We start from the raw sequence: 15,177 nt of genomic DNA, 5'->3' as shown, positions 1-15,177 counted from the left end.
GAATCTACAAGTATCATGAGCAAGGAAGAGAAATTCAAAGAGATAATTATGCATTATTATGCCATGAGACTCAAAGTTAAACCAATATCAAAGTGTATGCATCTAGTTTAAGTTCGAGGGAGCTTGCCATGCTGATGCTCATGTAAACCGACAAGGTCCAAGTTGGCCTGTTGATATTTGAAGCTTGGATCTTAACTCTAATTTAACGCGATTAATTTGGATTAAGTTCAAAATTTAGATAAGCAATTGTTCAAAAGCAACGAGCAGCAAAAATACCACGCTATTAGATTTTACAAGATTTTTGCATTCTTAGGCTTTGAGCCAACTTCGATTCTAAAAGATCTATAAATTAGCAAAAGCATGCACAAATTCACATGCACATGCATCATACCACCTTTCCCATCCTCCTCTTGATAGCCGTTGGGTTCCTCCAAGCGTGACTCAAAATTTAAAAAAGAAGAAAGAAAATGGCGGCAGCTCTCCATCTCTCCGCCGTCAACTCCACTCCTCCTGACACCTCAATCCCCTCCACCATCCTTAAACCTTCTAAGCTCTCACCACCAATCCCTCCTTCCCTTCTCCTCCAAAGGGTCACAGGCCCCAAATCTCTCAAGCAAATCCATGCTCAAATCATCAAGTCCCGATCCACGCAAGCACTCCAAGTTCAAATCAAGCTCATCAGCCTCTACTCTCTCTTCAACCAAATGGACTCTGCTGAGCTCTGCTTCCAGCGAATCCCATCCAAACTCCAATTTGCTTACAATGCAATGATCCGAGGCTACTCCACTCATGGATTCCCCGAAAAAGCACTCCTTTTGTACTCCCAAATGCTCTACAGTCATTCTCCACCACCTGATAAGTTCACTTTCCCGTTCATTCTAAAGGCATGTGCTGCTCTCTCTGCGCTCTCTGAGGCCAGGGAAGCTCATGGGAGGATAATAAAGACAGGGCTCACACCTGATGTTCATATCTCGACGGCGCTTGTTGACTTTTATATGAAATTGGGTGAGGTGGGAATCGCCCGACAAGTGTTTGATAATATCCCTTTGAAGAACACTGTCTGTTGGAATGCTTTGATTGCGGGCTATGCTCATAATGAGTTGGATGTGGAAGCAGTTGATGCTTTCAAATGGATGATAGAGCTGGGTTTCCAGCCTAGTTCATCTACTATGGTATCAGTACTTCCTGCAGTTGGTCGGCTTGGTGATCTAGAAGAAGGGAAGCTTATGCATAAATTGATTATAGAGAGAGGCATCGAGATAAAGGAGTCAGTGATCAACAGTCTGATAGCCATGTATGGAAAATGTGGGGAAACGGAAACTGCCCGTCGACTCTTTGATGAAATGCTGGAGAAGACTGCTGTTTCTTGGACTGTGATGATCTCAACTTATGCCCGAAATGGGAAATTTGCTGAGGCTTTAGAGTTGTTCATTTGTATGCAAGCTCATGGTGTTAAGCCCACAGCGGTCACAGTGGCCAGCATACTACCAGCTTGTGCTGATATGATGCATATTAAACTAGGAATGAAGGTTCACGGATACAGTATTAAAAATGGGTTTGATTTGGATATCATCATGAGCACTGCTCTTGTGGACATGTATGCAAAGTGTGGTTGTATTGCAGAGGCTAGATGCGTCTTTGATGAGATGCCTGAGAGAAACATAGTTTCATGGAATGCAATGATTAATGCTTTCGGGCTCCATGGCCAAGTGATGGATGCACTGGAATGGTTCGCATTGATGCAACTCGATGGAATGAAGCCAAATGGCAGCACATTTGTTTCATTGATCTCTGCCTGCAGTCATGCAGGCATGGTGGCAGAGGGATTGGAGTGCTTCAAGTCCATGAGCAAGGATTACGATCTTGTTCCTGAGACGAAGCATTATGCATGTGTGGTGGATCTACTTGGGCGTGCTGGGAGGCTTAAAGAAGCTTTTGAGTTCATTAAAGCTATGCCTTCAGAACCTGATGATTCTGCTTGGGGTGCGCTGCTCGGTGCTTGTAGAATTCACAAGGATGTCGAGCTTGGGAGAATGGCTGCACTGAAGGCTCTCGAACTGAAGCCAAGGGAACCTGGTTATTATGTTCTTTTAACAAATATATATGCAGGAAGCGGTAGATGGGCAGATGCTCAGAAACTGAGAGAGGTGATGAAAGAGAAGAAGATTCTGAAAGAAGCAGGGTGCAGTTCTATTGAGAATGGCGGAATTGTTCATTCCTTTGTTGTAGGTGATTCCAAACATCCTGAATGGAAGAAAATATACAAGAAGATGGAGGAGATCGAGGAGAAGTTGAAGGAAGAAGGCTATGTTCCTGATACCAGCTTGGTGTTGCATGAGGAGATCGAGAAAAGTGAGAGGCTTGCTATACACAGTGAGAGGATAGCCTTGGCATTTGGGCTTCTTAAGATACCTGATGGGATCCCCATCAAAATAACTAAGAACTTGAGAGTATGTGCGGACTGCCATTCTGCCTTTAAGCATGCATCCAGGATCTATAAAAGGGAGATTATTCTAAGAGACCTGCGCCGGTTTCATAGATTTGGAAGTGGCAACTGTTCATGCAAGGATTGCTGGTGAAATGAAAGGGAGATTGCAGGGAAGACAAAATTGTACAATCCAGCAACTGAATGTTGCCATTCCTTCCAGTATCAGGTTGAAATCATCCTCGGTTACAATATTTGGTATTATGACGTGAAGTAGCAGCGTGTTGCCATTACAGAGATTATGAGTCATTGCTCATAATTCCATCATTGAACCATCTTAAATTCAGATTAATAACAGCAGAGCCATGTGGCATGATAACAAGCTGCATTTATGGTTGTCATGATGACCCATTTGATATATACAAGCCATAATAGATACTTACGGACACTATATGCTTGTGTGCAAGACTTGATGATGATAAAAATCTAGTCTTCAAGCATTCCCTATGGACATGAACTTTGATAATACAGTAAGAAGTTATTTGGACTCCAATAAGCCAACTCGAGTTGTAGGTGGAAGGTAATCTACTTTTTTGGATGCTTGCAACTTAAATTGCACCGAATTATGCATTGAAGTGTAACTAAGGATTATTGTATGGCAGATTAACTTGCAATCAAAATGATCGTAGAATGAGTTACAACTTACAACTGCCCAAGCAGGTATCTTAATAAGATTCTCTCTTCCTTTCCTCTCTCCACTCTGCCTCTTCCTCCGTCACTGCCACCATCTACCCTCTATCCATCAGCTTTGGCTCCCTACCGGCCGCCTCTCCCCTCCTTCACCTTCTCATCCTCCTCAAGGCTTAATGGGCAATCATAGGCGGCAATGCTTAACGGTTTAAGTCATTTAATTTGTTTTAACCTGTTGTAAATTGGATTAGATTGCTTGTTTAATAAAATGGTCAAGCTCTAATTAAAATTTTTGATCTGTTTAATAAATAGATCAAGTTTAAATTGACAGATTTTTTATTATATCCGACCCAATCAAATTGCCATCTCTATAAGCAACCCCACAATCATCTAGCCCCTGCCCGAGCCCTCGCCGTTAGAAATTCGTCACACATCTCTTCATTCAGAATACTCATTTTCATGCACATCAAGTGCTCTAATTTAGCATCTGTCAGCAAGGTGTTTGATGAAGTATTTGTTACAAACACCTCTCTCTTCTCCAAACTTTTCTTTATACACAAGAAATGAGCTTTCCTTACATTAAGCTGTAATGCAACTAGAACTTTAGCAGACTTCCAACCGTAGAACTTTAAATAGCTCCTAAGCTGGCGACTCGACCTAATCAATATCCAAAATGAAATTGCTCATAACTAATTAATTATCTCAGCCAGTTGATGCCGTCTGTCCTTATTTCATGATAAATTTCTGGACATCTTTTAAATAGGCATGCTCCTAACGGCCATATAACTGGAAATGCTTGTTACCCAGTTACTAGCAAGCAAGAGAAATGATTTTCTGTAAGCAGATAGGCAAGTCCTTCCATATCCGGATCTTGAACCGGGTGCTCTCCTTCCAACTGAAAAATTATGAAAGCAGCTCTAAACATTCAAAATACCATGTCATCAACCTTGAAGTGGATAATTTCCTATATTATTAACATATCCAGCCCTAAGCTGAAAATAACCCTTACTAAAAAGCAAATTAAGTATATTCATTCATATGTTCTCGGCTGATCCCCTCTGATTCCTGTTAGTGTTCACAGCAAGCCTGATGCTCGAAGGCGGTATTCAGTTGGCTAGAACCCCTTGAACCAAGTCAGAAATTAATCGCAAGCCCCATGAAGAGGATAAAAAAGTCGGAGCTGACTCCACACAACAATCACCATACAAATAAATCGTATCCAACATGAGTCGCAATATAATACCCAAAGCTTCTGCTTCATCTGATAAACCTCCTCTACATGCCGCCATGTTTCACTTCAAGACCAAAAGAGGAAGCATGGAAAATTTTTTTTTTTGGCTAAATCAAAGCATAAAATATTAAAATCCATTTAGCTTCTACAGAATTTAATCAACAACAGAACAAAGGATCCAAAAAGAGGCCTTGTTTTGTTACAAAAGACACAAAAAGCACAAATCACTAACTCTTATATGGAAACTGACATCATCAACCAAGAACGAAACTGCGAATTGACCTGACCCCTTAAAGAATTAGGGGGAGCAAGACCAGTCTAGGTATTGGTTGCTCTTGTGTAAATTTGTTGACTGGCATGGGAAGATACCATCCTGATGGAACCCCTCGCCATTAGATCTTTTATTGCCCTTCTCGCCAGTGATCCATTGATCTGAGAGAGAGAGAGAGAGAGAATTAGACAAATCAGGCCAGGATAATGTTTTTCCATAAAAAGAAAACAACATTATCAAATACTGACATCCCATTAGTAGATGTATGAGGGAAAAAATGGAAATGAGCTGATTCCTCAATCCTCACAGAAAAGGAACAGGTAGATTCTAACAACCATATCAACCAATGCTAAAACCATTGTCAGGCACATGTGATGCACATGCATGGAAGTATGTATGGTTGTGATTCCTTAAAAAAACATTTTAAATTATTTTCGTAGCTTGGTAAAAACACTAACTGTTAGGAGGTGCACTTTTCCTGTTTCTATCCTTTAAAATATAAATTGTATTGTGTGTATTTATTTAAGATGGAATTAGCTTTAGTCATCAAAGGGTGCTCGATATGTGATGAAGGACGCAAGGTCTTGTATTTATATTAGCAAAAAGTACGAGAACATTGCATGACTTTGAGAAGCCAGACTCGAAGGATTTACATATGAAGTGCCAAATACTTGCAACTTCTTCCTCAAAGATAAGAAATAAATGGCTTAATCAAATTGACAAATGAAGAGTAGGACTCTTGTCCCATCTAAGTTGCCTATCATGATAAAAAATATTTTACAACTATAAAGACAGCTTTAGTGAAATTTGATACCAAAAAACTTAAGATTATTTACCATGTAAAACTATTTGACATTAAAATACAGCATACCAGTGAATCATCATCCAAGTTTACGTCTGCAGGTAATATTATGGTCTAATAAAGCCAACACAAGCATGGAATCTGTAAACTAAGGGCCTATTTGCTGTTGCTTTTCTTTTCCTATTTTGTTTTCAAAAACCCAAGAATAAAAAGGAACTAGACTGAACAAAATGTATAACAAAAACTTACTGTTTTTTTTAAAAAAATGTTCGTAAAATCTTTGGAGTTGTTGGAAGCAAAGATTTACTGCTAAAGAGTGAGAAGAAAATCAACGAATAGCATTAGGTTTGTTCAAAAACTATTTTCAACATCAATCTCCATTGGTATCTCACTATTTTTAGGGGAAACAAGAACACAAAAGCAATCACAATACGAAACAGGCCCTAGCTTATTCAGAGTAGAAACAGTTTAGTCCAATATATGCTGAACACAGAAGTATGAAAGCTCAGCAGTCAAAAACCTGATGATAAGTTTGCATACACAACTTTTATCTCAAAACACCACATACCAACATGTCCCAGATCTAGATCAATCTATCCATTAATATATTTAGGTCAAAATATTTCCAATTTTCCAGTTTCACTGAATGCCAGCAAAAGGAGATTTTTGGAACATTTAAAATGTCAAAGGAAAAACTACAAGAAGAAGAAAATTTGGGCATATGAAGATAAGATTGACATGAACCAACCAATTATAGAAATGAAAATAAGGTTTTCGTATGACCATTAGTTTCAAGCAATTTTTAGATATAAAAAGTACTAAAACATATGAACTTACTCAGTAAATCTATTTCAGTAGCTTATAAACTTTTCAAACTACTTTTACCCCTACTATCACTCCAGCTTCATCATTTCTTAACCTCACCTCCAATTTACTTTCAACCATGTATCTTAACTTGATATCCTTTACTTAATCAAATCAAGGATGTGTGCTTCACCCTCTTGACAGCCTTTTAATTTTGTTGATTAACCAAAGCATCAATAGTCAGTAACGATGTTAGTAGCTCTCTTTCTTAATCTTGCTTACCCATACTATTCAAAGAAAGCACAACAAGCATGCATTGAAAGTACCCAGCGATGGTGGCAACAATGAAATATTACTTTTAGTTGATCAGTTCTTGCTGTCAAATGGGGAGATCAGTTTAGTTAGTGGTCGTGCGAAGGATGTCAATCCAGCAGTCTGCCAAACTAACAAAAAAGCTGAACAGCTTAGGCAAGCTAAAATAGAAGTCCGAATGCAGAAATATGTTTTAGACTATCTTCAAAATAGATAATTCAAAAAGATAATGAAAAATATAGAAAAAGATTTTCAGAAACTTATATGACTCTGAAGTGATGTTCAAAGATGGGACACAAAGATCTCCATAAAATGATATTTGATGTCAAGGGAAAAAAAAAACCATCTACCTACTAGTACAGAGGTTGTGTACTCAGATGAGAATTGCAGTGTAGCAATTTGTTCGAGGCCATCTTCAAACAGAAAAAAATTGAGAGGGACGGAAAATTGCACAACTATTATTGCCAATCTTTATCCAAAGTATTCGTCATTTCAATTTGATGACTTTGCTGTGAAGTTGGCTTATTAAAATAATAACAAAATATGAAAACAAAATGAGGGGGACCAGAATGTAGCAACTTGTTCGAGGCCATATTCAAAAACAAAGAAATTGAGAGGCACGGAGAATTGCAAACTATTATTGCCAACCTTCATCCAAAGTGTACACCACTTCAGTCAGGTGACTTTGTTCTGCAAATTGGCTGATTAATATTCTACAATTACAGAACAATTATAGAAATCAAAATGAGATTTTTGTATAACCACTAGATTCAAGACATTTTTAGATATAAAAAGTACTAAAACATATGAACTTGCCCAGTAAATCGATTTTGTATCATTTACTTAATCAAATCAGGGATCCATGCTTCACCCTCTTGACAGCCTTCTAATTTAGTTAATTAACCAAAGCCTCAATAGTCAGTAATGACGTTAGCTCTCATTCTTATTCTCGCTTACCCACGCTATTCAAAGAAAAAACAACAAGCATGCATCGAAAGTACCCAGCAATGGTGCAACACTGAAACATTACTTTTCTTGCTGTCAAGTGTGGAGATTAGTTTAGTTAGTGGTCGTGCGAAGGATGTCACTCCAGCAGTCTGCCAAACTAACAAAAAATCTGAACAGCTTAGGCAAGCTAAAATGGAAGTCCGAATGCAGAAATATGTTTTAGACTATCTTCAAAATCGATAATTCAAAAAGATAATGAAAAATTTAGAAAAAGATTTTCAGAAACTTATATGACCCTGAAATGATGTTCAAAGATGGGACACAAAGATCTCCATAAAATGATCTTTGATGTCTCCATCTACCTACTAGTGCAGAGGTTGTGTACTCAGATGAGAATTGCAGTGTAGCAATTTGTTCGAGGCCATCTTCAAACAGAAACAAATTGAGAGGGACGGAAAATTGCACAGCTATTATTGCCAACTTTTATCCAAAGTATTCGTCATTTCAATTTGACGACTTTGCTGTGAAATTGGCTTATGAATTTCCTAAAATAATAACAAAATATGATAACAAAATGAGGGGGACCAGAATGTAGCATCTTGTTCGAGGCCATCTTCATAAACATAGAAATTGAGAGGCACGGAGAATTGCAAATTATTATTGCCAACCTTCATCCAAAGTGTACACCACTTCAGTCGGGTGACTTTGTTCTGCGAATTGGCTTATTAATATTCTACAATTACAAAACAATTATAGAAATGGAAATGAGGTTTTTGCATAACCATTAATTTCAAGCAATTTTTAGATATAAAAAGTACTAAAACATATGAACTTGCCCAGTAAATCTATTTTGTATCATTTACTTAATCAAATCACGGATGCATGCTTCACCCTCTTGACAGCCTTCTAATTTAGTAAATTAACCAAAGCCTCAATAGTCGGTAATGATGTTAGCTCTCATTCTTATTCTCGCTTACCCACACTATTCAAAGAAAGAACAACAAGCATGCATTGAAAGTACCCAGCAATGGTGCAACACTGAAACATTACTTTTAGTTCCTCAGTTCTTGCTGTCAAGTGTGGAGATCAGTTTAGTTAGTGGTCGTGTGAAGGATGTCAATCCAGCAGTCTGCCAAACTAACAAAAAAGCTGAACAGCCTAGGCAAGCTAAAATAGAAGTCCGAATGCAGAAATATATTTTAGACTATCTTCAAAATAGATAATTCAAAAAGAATGAAAAATTTAGGAAAAGATTTTCAGAAACATATATGAACCTGAAATGACGTTCAAAGATGGGACACACAGATCTCCATAAAATGATCTTTGATGTCAAGGAAAAAACATCATCTACCTACTAGTGCAGAGGTTGTGTACTCAGATGAGAATTGCAATGTAGCAATTTGTTCGAGGCCATCTTCAAACAGAAAAAAATTGAGAGGGACGGAAAATTGCATAACTATTATTGCCAACCTTTATCCAAAGTGTTCGCCATTTCAATTTGACGACTTTGCTGTGAAATTGGCTAATGAATTTCCTAAAATAATAACAAAATATAAAAACAAAATGAGGAGAACCAGAATGTAGCAACTTGTTCGAGGCCATCTTCAAACAAAGAAATTGAGAGGCACGGAGAATTTGCAAACTATTATTGCCAACCTTCATCCAAAGTGTACACCACTTCAGTCAGGTGACTTTGTTCTGCGAATTGGCTTATTAATATTCTACAATTACAAAACAATTATAGAAATGGAAATAAGGTTTTCGTATAACCATTAGTTTCAAGCAATTTTTAGATATAAAAAGTACTAAAACATATGAACTTACTCGGTAAATCTATTTCAGAAGCTTATAAACTTTTCAAACTACTTTTACCCCTACTATCACTCCAGCTGCATCATTCTTAACCTCACCTCCATTTTATTTTCAACCATATATCTTATCTTGATATCATTAACTTAATCAAATCAGGGACGTGTGCTTCACCCTCCCCTTTCTCCCCCACGCCAAAAAAAAGGTTATCCAGCAAGAAGGCCATCGATTGTAGACCAAATACAAAGAGAACATTTTCTCATTTCTTCATCAGTGGATTTTACTTAGCGCAAACCATGAAAAATACATGGCTGGAGAGTACGAAAATCCTAGCCGATATCTAATTGTTCCACTCAGAAATAAATCATGTAAAGATGTATCAGCAGATAGCCCCTTAAGCACTAAAAACGTGAGTTCATAAATCGAAAAGGAAGGAAAGAAAGAAAGAAAGAAAGAAAGCAGTTTAGCATGCTATAAGATTTTATCAAAACAAGCAAAGCAACAGCAACTAAGTCTGGCAAAGATACTCATATATCACGACTAAATCCAGAAAAAAACAACAGATCCATAATAAATATGAGATCTTTTACCCTTAATCTTTCAGACAGCACGGAAGGAGTGATCTGCTTGTACTTTGGAACTTCGGAGAGCATCTTATCATAGCTCGCCTGATCGAAGAGCACGGCGTTGTTCACCTTCTCCTTCTGCTTTCCCTTGCTCCACTTCTGCAATTCAAACCCTAGTTAGCCAATCCAACATCAAAACCTCCCGATTCCCAAACACTAACCTTAAACCATATCGCGTTACCTTCTTCTTCTGCTTCCCTCCACCGGATTTGGCCGGCCTAGAAGACGGGGGAGGAGCCTTCTCCTTCTTCGGCGCCTGTCCGGAGAATAAAAGGAGAGATCAGATATCAAAACCTCAAGTACAATCGAATCCGAAGGAGAAGAGGAAGATTCTATTACCATTCCAGAGGGGATGTTGGGCTTGAACTGCTAGGGTTTCAGAAGCCGACCTCAGCGGAGAAAGCAAGCAGCGGCGTCACAGAGGGCCTTTTTATCTTATGGGAGTCGGATAAAATAAATAGAGCTCCCGGCGAGCTAGGGTTTTGCCGAGTTCGACTAACGTGCGCGAGGTCTGATGAAAGACGCGAGGACGATCGGAACCGTTGGATCCGTTGAAAATGATTTGCCCTTCTTTTTCTGAAAAAGGGCAAAAAATTCCGCTTGCAGATATTGGCTTATAGTTAAATCCCATTGCCGACTCTAAGTTTCCGCTCGAACCTTAAGACCCGGTCCAGGCTCAACACTGGTAGTCTTCGGCCCAAGACTTGCCCAAAAAGGGCTCGGTCTGATGGGCTTCAATCCGACCAAGGTCCATTTTTCAGCCCGCCTTGCAGGGTTTAGCTTTTGGGCTCGTTTGGTTCGCGGGAAAAGAAGAAGAGAAAGTGTGCTCAACGAGAAACTAATGAGATGCCTCTTATTTAATTGGAGTTTTCAAAGGACAGACGCGAAAAAGTTGTATTTTTATGAAAATATGATTCCCACATTTCATGAGAAAGTCTTTTCCATGAAAAATAAGAGAAAGTTACTTTTCCTGAATCGGAAATCGTTTCATTATTATTTTTTACTAAAAAAGCCCTTTAGCATTAAAGAGACATTACAGACCTAATTTTTATTAAGGGTATAATAAAAATTACGCATAACTTTTTCAGAAAAATGGATGGCCAACCAAACATAAGTACTCTGAAAATCTGTCACTAACTTTTCCATCGTCAACCAAACATGCTAAAAGTACTTTTTCAAACATCCTCTTCCTAAAAATCTGCTTTCCAGGAATCATATTTCTATAAAAAAAAATTCTTCCCGCAAACCAAATGAGCCCTAAGTTTTTGCTCGAACCTTAAGACTCGGTCCAGGCTCAACACTAGAAATCTTCGGCCCCAGACCTGCCCAAAAGGGGCTCGGTCTGATGGGCTTCAATCCGGCCTAGGTCCATTTTCCAGCCCGCCTTGCAGGGTTTAGCTTTCGTATTTTATTATCCATTAGCTTTCTTTAATTGCTTATATAGTATACTTTCTTTGATGAATTTCTAGCTAATTAAGTGAATTTCCAACAAAATCTGGTAAATCATTTTCCTCCTAATTTTTGCATGATGAGTACGGCTCCCCAGGTATTTTAAACTCTATGTCCATGGCACCCACTAGGATCCAGACGAGAATAGCTTGTTGGCATCTGGATGCAATGCACCCGCATTAGGACACCACCTCTCGATAACTACTTATGATAAGGTCCTAGCAGCTTGCTTGTAGGAAGAGAATGCAATTCACAAGGCTGTTGGATTCTGCTGCAAGCTCTGTAGTGCCCACCTGCAAGCCGAATTGTTTCCAGACTGCCTTTTGTCACGACAAACAGAATCTGCAGCCGATAACTCCCAATTGATGCAATGTACAAGTTTAAATTTCTGCAAACAAGCCCTCATCTGATTTCTGTCAGCAACACATCTGAGTTCCTCTAGGCTCTAGTAAGTTAGGAAGAAGTCACCTGCACCATCCTTTATATTTCAATCCCAACGAAAGAAATTTCAGAATTTCAGTGGAAGAGATTCTCAGGCTACATTCTTGCTGTTGAATAATTTCCACAACAAAAAGAACATCCTCGAACAGACTTATGCATGCATTTAACCCTGCATTCTTCAAGTTTGGATCCAATACCTGGGGGGCTCGGCCTTGATGATGCTAAATATGCAAATTGCCCCGGAGACTCTGATCTCCTCCAAGAGGTACCTGATAGACAGATTATACATATACAGAAGTATGAGTAAATTCTGCAATGTATTGATATTTGTTAATCAAGTATTAAACTTGAAACAAATGAAATAAATAATATATTTTTGAGTTGGTCACATCTACATAGATTTGGCTAAGACATGATCCAACTAAATCATTGCAATACTAATACCGAAGGTCATCAAGGAGCACGCCCTCAATGAGGCAAGAGATTTGCACCAGTAACATGTCAAGTTTAAACTTTTGGGATAAACCAATTAATCTGGTTGTCCAAGGAAACTGCTAACTCCCTAGTAAAGTGGAGAGAAATAAATATGAATCCATGAGTCCAAGTGATGGGTCAGTATTAGTGAACAAGAGTACTTTTTGCTCAGCTTTCAGTAACTCCTCAAGATTGTTTTTTCTTTTTTTTAGTACAACGGCTGCTCACGCCGCTCTAATGTGAGTGCAACCAACAGAGTTGGGGAAAAGGAGATGGCATAAGGGTGGAGGGGTAGCTAAAAAACATATTCAAAAAACCTCTCCCGAATAGTGAGCGGCAAAGAAGGCGACCTAGTCTGCAGCCCTATTTGTCTTCCGATACACATGAGCAACCTAAAATGAGTCATAGTCTCTCGCTATCCTGTGAATATCCCTGAGCAGTGGGTGGCCATCGCCCCTCCACTTCTCATCCCAAATCTACTCGACCACCGTCGCTAAGTCCCCTTCCAGGAGAACTCCTCAAGGTTGTTCAATGCAGGGATTGAGCGTCCTTCCATGAGGCCCATTAAATTCTTCATACAGATGCACATTTGGAAAAGCTGAGCAATTAGCTGACCTGAAATAGTAAAATGCTCTCTCTCCCCCTCAACATGAACAGTAAATTTCGTTGTGATGTTCCAGGAGTACTAGTCCAGTTACTTTTGTAATTGACAATGGAACAAAAAGTATATTGGAGCAACATCCAGATCTCAGAAACATTAGGAGAATAAACCTGCTGTCTGTTTTTCCAGACTCCACAGCAACTCTCTTCCTCCTAGCAACTGATTCAGCTAACACTTCTGGTTTTTCCCGTTCCTCTGCAAATTAAATGACAATAATTAAACAGTAAAACATATAGAAAGCATTTGTATTTTTATCCTGGAGCAACTGGATATACAAGACCCTGAAAAGTTCAAATTGAATATTAAGTGTTTTTCTGTTGACGACCAACTTGTCACTGATGCGGTATTTTATCAAAAAAGTTTTATTGTTTTAGGTTTTGCTTGAACCGTACAGACTTGGAAGCTTTTTCTGGTTAATATCTCTTCGATTCTTCTGAAATAGAAAAGAAGAAAAAACATAAGAAGGGCATCAAGGAACCTGAAATCTTCCAGCAGTATCCACTATAACCACATCGATGGTCTTCTTTTTAGCGTCCTCAAGACCATGATTGGCTATTTGTGGCTTTATAACAGTACGTTCAGTATAGACAGGTACCCCAACCTGTGACAAGTTTATTACTTGGCATAAGGATAAACAAGATGAATTATAAACAAAGAAGTTGTTAGAAGGAGAATGTTATATCATGTTGATTGCTATAATAAAGAATTAATTGAAATAAGAACCTTAAATATATATATTCAAAGATGTTTTTTTGAAAGTAGATGCAGCAAACATGGGAAGAAGTTCTACAGAAGAATGCGTTCTGTATGACCAAACTTGCTCAAGTATGCATGTTAATAACTAGAAAGCAACAGGACATCGCAAATGATATGTCAGATGTAGAACTCATTGAGTACCTGCTCACCCAAATTTACAAGTTGGTCAACAACTGCAGGCCTGTACAAACAGTAGTCTTCCCAACACCTTGTAGACCCGTCGGTAATCTCACTTCGGACCAGAGTTTGCAAATACCAAATCAGAAACTTCACCACCCATCAGTTTCCCAAGCTCATCATGTACGATCTGCAATGTGGAGTTACATGAAACTGCTATCTTTACCCAGGCTGGTTTCCTAACAAGATTGGCATTTGAATTCTAAATGATTTCTCTCTGGCAGGGAACAAAGGATTATCAGATGTTGAGGGAGCACTTCCAAAGTGAGGAAAACAAGGAGTTAAATATATGTCTGCATCTCCACCCCTATTTCCAAGCAAAGCTGCGCATGTTCTTTGTTAGTACTGGTAAATACAATGCTATCATGATTCTTATTTTATTAAAGACAGAAGAGTTTTCTATGTTTCTCGTGGTTACTCAGTGCTTTCTTGGAGGCACTTTCAGCTAGAAAATTATACATCTCATATACCCATCTGGGTTTACGCTAACTTATGAAAATAAGATCGCAACATGCCCAAGTTGTAACAAATTGCAGATTTTATTCAGAAAACATGATGTAGAAACATCTGGGCTGCATATATTTCCTTATCATTATTGAATCGAAAGTTTTCCAAGGGCGTTAGTAACATTTAGATCTCTGTCTATGATTACAGTTACAGCCCATGCGACTCAAAAAAAGGACATCAAAAAAAACATAAACTAACTCATGATATTTATTCTGGTGATCCTGACCCTTCTTAACCATCAGCGCAAGACTCCTCTATGTTTTGCTGGCTGATGCTCTTTACAAACCCTTTGAGACCACCCCAACTGATTGTTCCACCGGGACCTCTATATTCTTCAGTGCCTATCTGAATTGGTTCTCCATTATCAGACTCTGGTAAATGCAACTATCGAGCTTCCACCAACATAATCATTTCAGATTTTCCACTTCCCAAATTTACCAAACCCCACTTTAGGATTCTAACCAACTAAGCCCATTTTAAGTTCATAGAATCGTCTCTCTTGAAGGTTTTGATCCCGACAGCGTTGAAATTTTTTTTGCATTTTTTTGCTAAAATACTTTTTTTTACAACACTTTAAAAGATGTGCCTTTCGATTGGCAAACAGGTGTTGCCCACCACCCTAAAGATGTCTTACAATTTTCCAATGTGAAGCATATCCACATACTTCTCTATCATCATGTTATCAACTAAAAGTAACTCATGTATAATTGGAATATAATGTGCATTTAAGCTTTCAGAACTAAAGATCATATTGGGATTCCATATTTCTTTCATGAACTCTGGTTGCTAAAATT

At 38.5% G+C, this 15,177-nt stretch overlaps 1 protein-coding gene, 6 non-coding genes and 1 pseudogene across 8 annotated transcripts; 1 reads left to right on the top strand and 7 right to left on the bottom strand.

Annotated features, from left to right (window-relative positions):
• Nucleotides 1-175: 175 nt before the first annotated feature.
• On the top strand, nt 176-3,159 carry LOC103705633 (putative pentatricopeptide repeat-containing protein At3g11460, mitochondrial pseudogene; annotated as a pseudogene). The gene has a single exon (XR_016400396.1). The product of XR_016400396.1 is annotated as a putative pentatricopeptide repeat-containing protein At3g11460, mitochondrial pseudogene (transcript).
• Nucleotides 3,160-4,433: 1,274 nt separating this feature from the next.
• On the bottom strand, nt 4,434-10,418 carry LOC103705623 (small ribosomal subunit protein eS25-like). The gene is made up of 4 exons (XM_008789427.6): nt 10,258-10,418; nt 10,100-10,174; nt 9,883-10,017; nt 4,434-4,778 (listed from the first exon to the last, which is right to left on the bottom strand). Exons 1-4 carry the CDS (start codon nt 10,258-10,260, stop codon nt 4,665-4,667), a joined length of 327 nt encoding a protein of 108 aa, XP_008787649.1. The 5' UTR covers nt 10,261-10,418; the 3' UTR covers nt 4,434-4,664.
• On the bottom strand, nt 6,924-7,047 carry LOC113462809 (small nucleolar RNA snoR86). Its single transcript, XR_003385947.4, has one exon. It is a non-coding gene; the product is annotated as a small nucleolar RNA snoR86 (small nucleolar RNA).
• On the bottom strand, nt 7,104-7,226 carry LOC113462810 (small nucleolar RNA snoR86). The gene has a single exon (XR_003385948.1). It is a non-coding gene; the product is annotated as a small nucleolar RNA snoR86 (small nucleolar RNA).
• Nucleotides 7,884-8,007, bottom strand: LOC113462808 (small nucleolar RNA snoR86). The gene has a single exon (XR_003385946.4). It is a non-coding gene; the product is annotated as a small nucleolar RNA snoR86 (small nucleolar RNA).
• On the bottom strand, nt 8,072-8,194 carry LOC113462813 (small nucleolar RNA snoR86). Its single transcript, XR_003385950.1, has one exon. It is a non-coding gene; the product is annotated as a small nucleolar RNA snoR86 (small nucleolar RNA).
• On the bottom strand, nt 8,873-8,996 carry LOC113462814 (small nucleolar RNA snoR86). The gene has a single exon (XR_003385951.2). It is a non-coding gene; the product is annotated as a small nucleolar RNA snoR86 (small nucleolar RNA).
• Nucleotides 9,061-9,182, bottom strand: LOC113462815 (small nucleolar RNA snoR86). The gene has a single exon (XR_003385952.3). It is a non-coding gene; the product is annotated as a small nucleolar RNA snoR86 (small nucleolar RNA).
• Nucleotides 10,419-15,177: the final 4,759 nt, after the last annotated feature.

Source organism: Phoenix dactylifera, chromosome 4 (assembly GCF_051530095.1).
Source record: "Phoenix dactylifera cultivar Ajwa chromosome 4, Ajwa_hap1_PhDact_Kaust_v1.1, whole genome shotgun sequence".
Classification (NCBI taxonomy): domain Eukaryota; kingdom Viridiplantae; phylum Streptophyta; class Magnoliopsida; order Arecales; family Arecaceae; genus Phoenix; species Phoenix dactylifera.
The sequence above is the reverse complement of the archived record's forward strand: the minus strand, read 5'-3'. Positions and strand labels throughout refer to the sequence as shown.